Raw genomic sequence first — 13,471 nt, 5'->3', positions numbered from 1 at the left:
CAAACATCAGAGTGGAAGATATTTGTCAATGGGAAGGAGTTTTGGTTCACCTGGGCACCTTCAGGCTTGCCTACATTAGCCAGCTTTAGCCCATTTCCTGTCCCAAGGCATAATGTTCTACAGATCTGGACTTTTAGTAACACTTTAAAGGTTAATTTCATTTGATATAGTTTATACAATTTCATAAAGATTGATTTTATAAACAAAGGGAGATATGGAATTTGATAGCCTAGTAGTGCCTGGAGCAATCTTTTGTTGAGAAATAATTAGATGTCCTTGATTGTTTTCCCTCTGCTGTTTTGCTGTTTTTATTTTAGAGTTATTTTAATACTAGTAGCCAGATTTTGTTCATTTTCATGGTTTCCTCCTTTTTGTTGAAATTGTCCACATGCTTGTGGATTTCAATGGCTTCTTTGTGTAGTCTGACATGGTGGTTGTGACAGTGGTCCAGCATTTCTGTGTTCTCAGATAATATGCTGTGTCCAGGTTGGTTCTTCAGGTGCTCTGCTATGGCTGACTTCTCTGGTTGAAGTAGTCTGCAGTACCTTTCATGTCCCTTGATACGTCAGGAGAGAATGCCTCTAGAACATGGCCATATAGCCCGAAAAAACCTATAACAAGCCAGCGATTCTGGCCATGAAAGCCTTTGACAATACATTTTCCAGAGTTGTAGAGGAGCGGTTTTTCAGTGTTGCAAAACTGGTATAAATTTTTTTAAAAAAATAATTTTTTAAATTAAACTCTATCTGGGTTGTTGTAGGTTTTTCCGGGCTATATGGCCATGTTCTGGAGGCAATTTTTCTCCTGATGTTTCGCCTGCATCTGTGGCAAGCATCCTCAGAGGTAGTGAGGTCTGTTGGAATTAGGAAAATGGGTTTATATATCTGTGGAATGACCAGGGTGAGACAAAGGACTTTTGTCTGCTGGGGCTAGATGTGAATGTTTCAGCTGATCACCTTGATTAACATTCAGTGGCTTGGAAGTGCCCGGGGGGAATCCCTTGTTGAGAGTGATTTTATGTTCCTGTTTGTTTCCCCTCTGTTGTTTTGCTGTTGTGATTTTTGATACTGGTAGCCAGGTTTTGTTCATTTTCATGGTTTCTTCCTTTCTGTTGAAATTGTCCACATGCTTGTGGATTTCAATGGCTTCTCTGTGTAGTCTCAAAAATCACAACAGCAAAACAGCATAGATGCAGGCAAAACGTCAGGAGGGAAATACGAGGCATTTATCCACTTTGACAGTCATTTGAAATACCCTGATTGGCTAGAAAGCCTGGACAGCTAGGATCCTGAGAAATGGCCATATAGCCCGGAAAAACCCACAACAACCCAGTGATTCCGGCCATGAAAGCCTTCGACAATACATTAAACTCTATCTGTTCATGTCAAACTAGGAGGAGAGGGTCAATTTCTAGATAAATTATAACACTTAAAGAGGTTTCCCATTCATTTAAGGGTGTTTTTTTAAAAAACAGAGATCTATTATTTCTGTAGATGAGCCACGGTATTGCAAAAGTGTGCACTAGAAGTCCCATGTAAGTTTTGTGGGCAAGAAGAACTGATGAAATAGCAATGTTCCACATGTCAAGTTAATAGAACTTGTTTGCAGTTTGCAAGCATTGAAAGAACTAGTGAGCAAGTGAGGCAATAAAAGGTTGGGGAAGCCTGTACAAAATAGCACTAGTGAGTGCATTTATAGGAGAATAACAAGCGGACGTGCAAGCATGTGTATCTCTTGCTTCTTCCTTTCTTTACCTCTGGATAGTAACGAATACTAAAGCACCCTGTCTTATTTGTCTAGGAGCTGTCTCCTGAGCAATTAGCCAGTCTTGGCCCCACAAATGCAGCCATGGTGACAGAACCACAGCGCCGACACCTAAATGAGATGCAGCTTCAGAGTCTTCAGCAGGCACTGGACGGAGCCAGAACAAACGCCAACAAGTCCCCGTTTGGGGAAAGTACAATCAAACCAACATATACCTCCGTTCCAAGTGGTGAGTTAAAGTGATTCCCCAAAAATTTAATTGGGTTACTTTTTTGGACCAATAAAACATGTGTTTTATCAAATTGTAAAGCTCCTTGTGTAACATTTCATTGAACTTTAACTAGAAAGGACAGTCACAGAGGTGGAAAGTTTTGGAAAATGGGAATCTCTATAACCTTTTGGAAAACGGATATTCAAAACCTTTTTGGAAAACAACGAATCGTTTGGAAAAGCATGACCTTGTCAGAAATCATAAAAAAAACTTTATACCCCGCTCCATCTCCCCCGGAGGACTCAGGGCAGCTTACATGAGGCCACACCCATCAGTACAATAAACACAATATTACACAAAAACATAACAAAACCAGAAAATAAAATACATAAAATGTAAAAACCAATATAATAGACAATATAAATACAGCAATATAAAATCAAACATTAAAACACAAAGGAATTGCACTGGGCAGGGCCAATTCAAAAATAAAAAAATTAAATTTTAAAAACACTGGGAGATAGGGCAGTGTAAAATTGTCGTGAAGTATGATCTCCCTGAGAAGAATGAAAAGCCCGCTTGAGTCAACATTCTCCTTAGTGGCATCTTCTCCTATGAACCATCTAGGAGCTTAAGATCATCTGGGGAGACCCTGCTCTTGATCCCGCCTGCCTCGCAAGTGCGATTGGCAGAGACGAAGGACAGGGCCTTCTCAGTGGTGGCCCCACAGCTATGGAACTCCCTCCCCAGGGATATTAGATCGGCCCCCTCCCTCTTGACTTTCCGAAAAAAAGTAAAGACCTGGCTTTTTGAGCAAACTTTTGAGAATGGAGCAGAATAGATAACACAGAACTATGAATGATGAACATGGAATGGTCAGACAATGTTACTGGATAACGTTTTTAACAGGATGACACCGGTGATTATATATTTTAACGGGTTTTATATATGTTTTATATTGTAATGTTGATTGTTTTTAATGACACTTTTATGAATGCCTGGCATCGAATTGTGCCAATCTGTAACCCGTCTTGAGTCACCGTATGACTGAGAAAGGCAGGCTATAAATATCGCAAATAAATAAATAAATAAATAAATAGTGGTTCTTGTGGGTTTTTTCGGGCTATAGAGCCATGTTCTAGAGGCATTTCTCCTGACGTTTCGCCTGCATCTATGGCAAGCTTCCTCAGAGGTTGTGAGGTCTGTTGGAAGTAGGACAGACCTCACTTCCTACTTCCAACAGACCTCACAACCTCTGAGGAAGCTTGCCATAGATGCAGGCGAAACGTCAGGAGAAATGCCTCTAGAACATGGCTCTATAGCCCGAAAAAACCCACAAGAACCTAGTGATTCCAGCCATGAAAGCCTTCGACAATACAAATAAATAGTGGTAAATTTCCACTAGTATTCAAGCAAGGCAATTACGTTTCTTAGCTGTTAAACTGATATACCTAGATATCTCTTTGAACTGTTAGGAACAAAGATATGCCAATGCACAAAATATATATATAGCAGAGTTTCAGAAGTGTTTCTTTCAGTGCCCCCCCCCCCCCAAAAACTACTCTCCCTTAAAACATATTGGTTTATATCATGCTCTCAAGGGATAAATAACTAAATAAAGTAGTCTTCATTAAAATAACATAGTTGGTTTACTCACAAACTTCATGTATTCGGCATACAGGTACTTTGCTTCCAGTCCAGTTACATATAGGATTTAAAGTGGTTTATCTGTGCAAATAACACAAGGCATCCTTCTAAACTTTTTAAACAGAGAGCCAGGTGACAGTCTCTCAAAATGTTGGAGGGCCGGATTATAATTTGAAAAAAAGGGGAAAAAAAGAATGAATTCCAGTGCACACTGCACATATATTATTTGTAGTGCAAAAAAAAAAATACAATAATTAAAATAATTTTTTTTAAAACAAATATAAACTTATTAGTATTTCAGTGGGAAGTGTGGGCCTGCTTTTGGCTGATGCAATAGGATTGTTGTTGTTGTTGTGTGCTTTCAAGTATTTTCAGACTTAGGTTGACTCTGAGCGAGGGCCGGGTAAATGGCCTTGGAGGGCCGTATCCAGCCCCCAGGCCTTAGTTTGAAGACCCCTGGTCTAAAGCATCTCTGTTCTGCGAGTCTAATAGGAGTCTGTTTCTACTGACTTCTGAAAGCATACTGTTCCGACAGACTTCTGTAAAGCATAGGTAAAGGTTATCCTTTGACATTAAGTCTAGTCGTGTCCGACTCTGGGGGGTGGTGCTCATCTCCAATTCTAAGCTGAAAAGTTGGTATTATCTGTAGATGCCTCCAAGGACATGTGGCCCACATGACTGCATGGAGCACCGTTACTTTCCTGTCTGAAGTGGTACTTATTAATCTACTCACATTTGCATGCTATTGAACTGTTAGGCTGGCAGAAGCTGGAGCTAACAGCTGGAGCTCACCCCACTCCCTGGATTCGAACCGCTGACCTTTCGTTCAGCAAATTCAGCAGCTCAGTGGTTTAACCTGCTACACCATCAGGGGCACATGCAGTTTCTGAAGCTGGTGCAAAATGTGGTGGCTCGTCTTCTTGCTGGAGTGCCGGCGAGGTGTCATATCACCCCAATTCTACAACAGCTGCACTGGCTTCCGATTGAGTACTGGATTACTTTCAAGGTGCTGGTACTAACCTTTAAGGCCTTATATGGTCTGGGGCCGGCGTACCTAAGGGCCCGCTTATCCCCCTACCAACCCCAGAGATTACTTTGGTCCAAAGACCAAAATTTGCTTGAAGTCCCCAACATCCGGACTTATCATCTGTCCTCTCCTAGGCAGAGAGCCTTCTCGATTGTGGCCCCTTATTTATGGAATGCCTTGCCAGTTGAAACCCGAACCATCCGAGAACTACTTGCTTTTCGGAAAGCCTGTAAAACCTTTCTTTTCCAACAAGCTTTCGATGGGTGAATAACTCGGGACTATGTCTGTTCTCGTTTTTATTGTATTTTAAAGTTGGTTGTATTGTTTTATTCTACTGCTGTAAACTGCTCCGAGCCAAATTGGGAGTAGCAGTATACAAGTCAAATAAATACATAAATACATAAATAAATAAATAAATAATGGAGTCTGAGTCCTGAACAGTCCCAGATCTGATCACATCATTTGCAGCCCTTCCCACAACATAGAGTTCAGGAAAACTGCATACCAATACACGCATATGCAATACAGTAAGCAATCTGAATGACATGCATAATAACAAATAGGAGGCTTATAGAAGGTTGTTATTTTCAACAGAAAGAGCCTGAAACCCAATTGCATGTAGCATCATGTTACAATGAAATTCTTTTAGCCCTTTTGCACTTTTTAAAAAGCTCTTTGGTACTTAAATATATTCCAGTTTAATCCAAGCATTGGGATCACATGGATCCTCCAGATGTTGCCGCCGCCATCAACCTTCTTCAGCAGAGCCAATGTCAATGAATACTGGACCTGTCAGTCAGACAACATCTGGACTGCTGCTGCCTTATTTCCAGCTCAGAATTAATCTTTAGCCGCCCATGTAAATCACATAAAAGAACTGAATCAGTTAAGCACTGATACATTGTGATAGTGGCAAAAGGCAAAATGTTGGGTACAAGGTACTCTGGAATGGAAATGTTCAAATTAAGAATTTTCCCCCTTTTGTTCAAGTCCCTATGTATTTTTATGTATTGGATTTATATCTTGCCTTTCTCGCAAACATGGGACTCAAGTCAGGTGGCAATTAATATTAGATAAAAGAAGAATACAGTTAAAACACAACACAAGATGAACTCCTCAAACAGAATTAAATTAAAAACACAATTAAAAGCAATTATTAAATAAAGGTACAGCTTGGAACAGCAAGTCCTATTTGCAGGAGCTATTGGGCTGCCAAAAGATCTCTGAATGCAAATAAAGGAGACATTGTGTATTGACAGAAGAACAACAGGATTTAGGACAGCATTCTCTCTATCTGACACATGTTATATTGCCACAGGTAACTATTCCCCGGGATGGTACAAACAGAAGCTAATCACATTTGCTTGTACAGTACTCAGTGGCCCGTTTACTCTGCAGGGATGCTCTCTCCCTGGGAGCGAATTCTCCCTCTGGGTTTCTCTTGAGCAAAAACAGCTGCCAGATGACAGGGGAACTTCATTATCTCTTCCGTGCTTTCCCAGCTGAGCCTACATTGCTTCCTTTTGGTGTGCACCGTCTTCTCCAGGAAACACTGCTGATGTTTGGATGTAAAGCAAATTAACCACCTCTGTTTTTTCTTAGTGTTAATTTACAAATACGGACTGGAGAAGTCAACCTGAATTCAGTTTTTTAACTATCTTTAACCTTGTTCTGAGCCACCTTGGGTCCCATGTTGGGAGAAGGGCAGCATATAAATTAGATAAAGAGATCAATAATTAATGTGAGCACAATTTTCAGAATTCTGCAGCGTGACTCATAGCGCCAAAACTGTGCACAAATTAAGGGAAAATTGCACATTTTGGAAAATGTGTATGCAATTCAGAAATGTGCTCTCTCTCTCCTATCCCTATATATATAGTGTACCTGTCCAAACGAAGCAGTGTACCTGTCCAAACGTATATCCTTCTATGTCCCACCTCGGAGTTTAAGATCTTCGGGGAGGCCCTGCTCTCGGCCCCGCCTCTATCACAAGTGAGGCTGGTGGGGACGAGGGACAGGGCCTTCTCGGTGGTGGCCCCTCGCCTGTGGAATTAACTCCCCGGGGAAATTAGATCATCAACATCCCTCCTCTCCTTCAGAAGGAAGCTGAAAACATGGATATGGGACCAGGCCTTTGGGTAATCTGGCAGACTGACAAGATAATGACGACCAGAAATTGGAAAGGACTATAGTAATGCTGCATGGACTTACGGATATTAGAACTCAGCCAACCTTCAGGTCAGCAATTCAGCAGCACAAGGGTTTAACCCATTATGCCACCACAGTTCCTATAATAAGGGAAGTGCTTCAAAAAGGAATATGTGGTTTTATTCATGGTTTTTTTCAATTTTCACGGGGATCCTGGACCCCTAACCCTAGCAGATGTGATGGGCTGCCAATAAAATGAATATCTTACAAAAATACATTTCAATATGGAATTTGAAAAATTGAATTTGACCATATTCATAAACTGATGTGAATTTAGATTGAAATTTTCTCACATTTATGGAAACGAACAAAACCAAGATTCATAATTTAAACAACGTGTCAGTCATGCATTACAGCCAGTGTGAATTTTGCCTCTATTTCAGGAATCCCTTTATAAGACCAAGACTATTTAGGGAGGGCCATTGAGAATTCTCAGCCAGAAAGCTCCAGCAAACTACAAGTCCCATAACTCCATGGGATGGAAAGATTATGGTTAAAGTAGAATATCAACACTGTAATTCTGTTGTGTGAATGGGTATCTAAGGAGTCAGGGCTGATCAATAGATAATTGGTCTAAAATAAATAGAGCAGCCTTATAAGTACAAATTAGAGCAATAGACCATAGCAGAAATGCCCTGTTGGAATAGAAAATAGCATACTGCAAAAAGTATGGAAGCCTAAGAAAATATTCTATACACATCAGCCACATCTTTGCGCTGCTGGGAGAGTCATGGCATCTTTTGAGTCTATGCCATAGCTTTCTCATTTGGCTCAATTCAGAAGCAGACGTATGAGCAAGTTGCCAATGTGGCTGATTCATGATGCTGTCTCCTTCCTAGGTGCTTCGTTTTCATGTCGTTTAAGTCTCTGGGTACTTGCTGTATTCGTCTGGTATCCTGCATCCATACCTACTGTCACAGTTTAGGGTAAGCACAAAACATTTGAAAACATTTTTAACCCTTTTTTAAAACATTTTGTTAGGTACTGTACAGTAGTAGTGCATTGCATGTTTATCACATTCATATGCAAGCGGTCCAGCAAATGACAAGGGAACAAACGTCAACAAAAGAAAAGAAAAGATTAATATTAACAGTAAACACTGGGATAGGAGGAGTGTTTCATGACCAAAGCATCATTATTTTGAACAAAATCTATATTCTCTTGTAGGAGACCTTCCGTGGTCAATTGAAGAAGAAGCGTTCTTCCAGAACACTATCTGGCCCAATGAAGGTTGATAATTCTGCAGATGTTCCTTTTGAAAACAGTTTTTTTGCCTGTTGTACTTTAAACCTGCCATGTCACGTCATGTTTTCAACTTATCATGGATATTGTCTTTGTGCTTTTAAGCATGCTTTAAAAATCTTTTATTCAAGGGACGCCCTTTGATGATTCACTATGCTTCATATGCTAACTTGGGTTTCTTTCTTTAGCAGTGCTGGTTTGGCAACATTTTTGATTCTGTCAATATTGTATAAATGCTACTATATACCCCCTCCCCCCAAAAGAGAGTATTGGCTATATATATATAAGTGATAACCAGATTCCTTGATTAAATATGCAGTACAAGCCTATGCATGATGTTTAGTCACAAATACCTTCTGCTGAGTTCAGGAGACATAATAGACATGTATAAATATGTGAAAGGATGTCATAAGGAGGAGGGAGCAAGCTTGTTTTCTGCTGCCCTGGAGACTATGGGGCACTTCCAGACAGCACTAAATCATGGGTTTTAAACAGGGGCAAAAAATCCCGGGGCTGCAGAAGAGGTCCACATACAGAACTGTTGTTCCCAGGATTTCTGCCTCCGCTGTCCAGACATGATGTTTTGTTGCGAGATTCAGAGGCTGCCAACATGGCTGCTGCAGGACTTCTGCTGGCAACTTCTGTGGATATGCAGATATACAGAGAATCACTGCAGTGAATCACTGCAAAAGTTTTGTTCTTTGTCCTCCACACGTTTCATAAAGTTTCTGACACACAAACAAAGTTTTTGTTTTCTACTCAAGTGTTGCCTTCTTTTTAGGAACCGACCAATCAGGAACAAACATCTAAAACCCGGGAACAAACCCAGATTTAAAAAAACCCATGATTTCCATTTGCCGGGACATACAGACATGCGAAAATCCACATATTTAGCTCAAAACCACAATGTTCCCGCACCTGGAAATCTCATGTTTTTTGCCTTTTGCAGCAATTGCTTCCTCATTTACAGGCAATGGTATTTGGCCATCTTCCTGTTTGCTGTGGAATCTCCTGGGATAAAGTTACTGTCTGGACAGGCCCAGGACTCAGTGCAGCAGTGGGTTCAAACTACAGGAAATGAGATTTTGATATCGAGCTCTTTTGGGAGGGTCTCCCAGCGGGAGAGGTCCCTGAAGACCGCTAAAGGGGTCTTTAAACCTCGGTGAGCAGCCAGCGAAAGCCAATCCAAAGAACGAAAAATATTAAGAATTAATCCCACCAGAGGCTGAAGAGGTTCAGTGATCGAAGCGTTTATTTCTGCGATTCAGCTGAAAAGGATGCGATTGCAGTGATCATTCACATACAAGCATACAGCATAAAGATTTTCCGGCATTTTTATACAGTCAGAACAAAGGAGAAACAGTTTGAAAATCCCGCCCGCCCTCTGCTGGCTGGCTTCGTCCTGATTGGCTGGCCCCAGAACAGCTGGGAGGAGGCTTGGCTGCACGTCCCGCCTCTCGACCAATCAGCGAGCGTTGCCACCTCTAGGGGGCCAATCGGCGCCTTCCTAGCGCCTCCGAAGATGGTCCAATCAGCAGCCAGGAGGCGGGACGAAGTTTGACAGTTATGGGGAAATGGGATGCCCAGGGGGCATCCGCCAGCTGTTACTGAGCCTTTGTTCTTATCGGTGGAGTGGCAGACAAGGGGAACAATGGGTTTCCCCCGGCCCATGATTGGATTTGGGAGGAAGTATGAAAGGGTGAAAGAAGGAGCTATTGATGGTGTTCGGACCTCGGAGCCTTGTAAACAAAGGGGCCCTGTATACAAGGGGGATCAACAAACACCATAAATTGAGTTAATCAATCTTTCTTCCTAAGTTTGTTGACCCTTCCCGCCCTAGGCTGTCTGCTCTGAAAGCCAGTTGAGGAAGGGCCAAACCGGCGGCCCATGCAGATGTAGATATGATCAGTTTCGAGAGGACAAAGGATTTCCTCTCAGCAGTAATCTTAGGTCACATTCCTTTTTGGGGCGAAGTTCAGAGGGAAAGGCGGGGAGAGGAGCCAGGGTACATTTCATATGATATCCCACTCTATACATCTTATATACTTCATATACTTCATACATCTCATAAATGAATTCCCATCCCCATCCCAGCAAAGTTTATTAAAAATAATAATAATGCATTTCATGTTTGTTGGAACCATAATCTTCTTGGTGAAGGCGCACGTAGGCTGAGGCTGCTTGTCCTTCCAGGCAAGCCCGGTCTGAGGTTTGTGTCCAAAAGCATGGCAGGGAAAACAGTCCAAGGCAATAAGGCAGAAAGTCAATAAGTGAGGGCAAAAGAGTCCGAAGAGGATTTCCAAACTGCAGATGGTGGGGGCAATGTCCTTTGGGAAACTGTATCTCCCCGGTCGGGGCCCGGGACCCATGCCTGGCCCCCTCTCCGGGGCTCCTACGGGCAACCGCCGTGGGTCCCAGGTTGCTGGATTCAATTGGGAGCGAGCACTGCCGCGGAGGAGCGGAAAACCCAGTCAAATTGACAATCAGCTGTTTGCTGTCTAATGATAATACTTTAAACAAAACGATTATTCCCCGAGCGCAGGGGCCCAAAAATGAGGAAAGCAAGGTAGCAGTTAGTCTTAGAATTAATGGCAGAAAAATACAAAATTAGAACGGCGCCGATCCGCCATATTACTGTTTTAGTGGTTACTGGGGTCCAAAATGGCGGTTTCAGTATCCGCGAATTGGGCGAACACAGATCCTTGGTCCAGGGGGTGCCTGGAGGCACCTCCCCGCAGGCCCACGGCCCTTCGGAGCCAAAAAAAGGGGTTGTTTTGATGTTGAATTAGTCTGAGGCAGGAAAGATACAAAAGTATCAAGCGGGAAGATTAAATGTTACAGGTTTCAAGTGCTTTATTAGGGGAATGCTACAATGTAGGGAGAAGGGAAAGCAAAAAGAGGCTGAGTGCAGTCTTATTATTGAACTGCCCGCTGGAGCGCATTTCACCCGTTTCTTCCAATTGTGACAACCAGGAACTGCGGAACTCTCCGCTGCAGTGCAGACCAGTTGAAGCCCCCCCCCCCCCCCGCCATCAATTTCACTTGAAAATTGGGACTTTTGAATTCAGACAGAGTTCTGGAACACAACACTCCTGACCTCACAATCGTGTTAAAAAACAAAATATGGATCATCGATGTCGCAATCCCAGGTGACAGCAGGATTGAAGAGAAACAACTGGAAAAGAATAGGAAGGACAAGAGACCTCTTCCAGAAAATTAGAAACATTGGAGGTAAATTTCAGGCAAAAATTGGTATGATAAGAAACAAAGATGGCAAGGACCTAACAGAAGCTGAAGAGATCAAGAGAAGGTGGCGAGACTATACAGAAGATCTGTATAGGAAGGATAACAACATCGAGGATAGCTTTGACGGTGTGGTGAATGAATTAGAACCAGACATCCTGAGGAGTGAGGTTGAATGGGCCTTAAGAAGCATTGCTAACAACAAGGCAGCAGGAGATGATGGGATCCCAGCTGAACTGTTTAAAATCTTAAAAGATGATGCTGTCAAGGTGATGCATGCCATTTGCCAGCAAATATGGAAAACACAAGAATGGCCATCAGACTGGAAAAAATCAACTTATATCCCCATACCAAAAAAGGGAAATGCGAAAGACTGCTCCAACTTCCGTACAGTGGCCCTTATTTCTCATGCCAGTAAGGTAATGCTCAAGATCCTGCAAGGAAGACTCCAGCAATACATGGAACGAGAGTTGCCAGATGTTCAAGCTGGGTTTAGAAAAGGCAGAGGAACCAGAGACCAGATTGCCAATATCCGCTGGATAATGGAGAAAGGCAGGGAGTTTCAGAAAAACATCTACTTCTGCTTCATTGACTATTCTAAAGCCTTTGACTGTGTGGATCATAATAAATTGTGGCAAGTTCTTGGTGGGATGGGCATACCAAGCCACCTTGTCTCTCTCCTGAGGAATCTGTACAAGGACCAAGTAGCAACAGTCAGAACTGACCACGGAACAACAGACTGGTTCAAGATTGGGAAAGGCGTACGGCAAGGCTGCATCCTCTCACCCAACCTTTTTAACTTGTATGCAGAACACATCATGCGATGTGCGGGGCTTGATGAATGCAAAGCCGGGGTGAAAATTGCTGGAAGAAACATTAACAACCTCAGATATGCAGATGACACCACTCTGATGGCCGAAAGTGAGGAGGAGCTGAGGAGCCTTCTAATCAAGGTGAAAGAAGAAAGCGCAAAAGCCGGGTTGCAGCTAAACGTCAAAAAAACCAAGATTATGGCCACAAGAATGATTGACAACTGGAAAATAGAGGGAGAAACCGTGGAGGCCGTGACAGACTTTGTATTTCTAGGTGCAAAGATTACTGCAGATGCAGACTGTGGCCAGGAAATCAGAAGACGCTTACTTCTTGGGAGGAGAGCAATGTCCAATCTCGATAAAATAGTAAAGAGTAGAGACATCAGACTGGCAACAAAGATCCGCCTACTCAAAGCCATGGTATTTCCTGTAGTAACCTACGGATGTGAGAGCTGGACCTTAGGGAAGGCTGAGCGAAGGAAGATCGATGCTTTCGAGCTGTGGTGTTGGAGGAAAGTGCTGAGAGTGCCTTGGACTGCGAGAAGATCCAACCAGTCCATCCTCCAGGAAATAAAGCCCGGCTGTTCACTGGAGGGAAAGATACTAGAGACAAAGTTGAAGTACTTTGGCCACATCATGAGGAGACAGGAAAGCCTAGAGAAGACAATTATGCTGGGGAAAGTGGAAGGCAAAAGGAAGAGGGGCCGACCAAGGGCAAGATGGATGGATGGCATCCTTGAAGTGACTGGACTGACCTTGAGGGAGCTGGGGGTGGTAACGGCCGACAGGGAACTCTGGCGTAGGCTGGTCCATGAGGTCACGAAGAGTCGGAGACGACTGAACGAATGAACAACAAACTGGAAAAGCTGACACGATAAGAGGATTTAAAGATCGAACTGCAAAGACTCTGGCACAAACCAGTCAAGGTGGTCCCAGTGGCGATTGGCACACTGGGTGCAGTGCCTAAAGACCTTGGCCTCCACTTAAACACAATCGGCGCTGACAAAATAACCATCTGCCAGCTGCAGAAGAACACCTTACTGGGGTCTGCACACATTATTTGCCAATACATCACACAGTCCTAGACACTTGGGAAGTGTTCGACGTGTGATCCAGTTCAACAGCTAGCAGAGTGTCTGCTGTGGACTCATCTTGTTGTGTTTCAAATAATAATAATAATAATAATAATAATAATAATAATACTTTATTTATATTCCGCTCTATCTCCCCAAAGGGACTCAGGGGTGGATTCCAAACATAAGCGGCAAACATTCAATGCCCCAATACAACAACAATACATCCATACTAACAAAATTT

At 42.8% G+C, this 13,471-nt stretch overlaps 1 protein-coding gene across 1 annotated transcript in view; it reads left to right on the top strand.

Annotated features, from left to right (window-relative positions):
• Positions 1-8,303, top strand: part of OTOA (otoancorin) — a 57,306-nt gene extending 49,003 nt beyond the window's left edge. The window contains exons 23-25 of the mRNA XM_067461751.1: positions 1,801-1,993; positions 7,697-7,783; positions 8,025-8,303. Coding sequence (XP_067317852.1) covers positions 1,801-1,993; positions 7,697-7,782 — 279 coding nt within the window. The 3' untranslated portion in view covers position 7,783; positions 8,025-8,303. The remainder of the gene's footprint in view (positions 1-1,800; positions 1,994-7,696; positions 7,784-8,024) is intronic.
• Positions 8,304-13,471: the final 5,168 nt, after the last annotated feature.

This window comes from Anolis sagrei, chromosome Y (assembly GCF_037176765.1).
Source record: "Anolis sagrei isolate rAnoSag1 chromosome Y, rAnoSag1.mat, whole genome shotgun sequence".
In the NCBI taxonomy this organism is placed as follows: domain Eukaryota; kingdom Metazoa; phylum Chordata; class Lepidosauria; order Squamata; family Dactyloidae; genus Anolis; species Anolis sagrei.
Note: the sequence above shows the minus strand (reverse complement) of the source record. Positions and strands in the feature narration are given on the sequence as shown.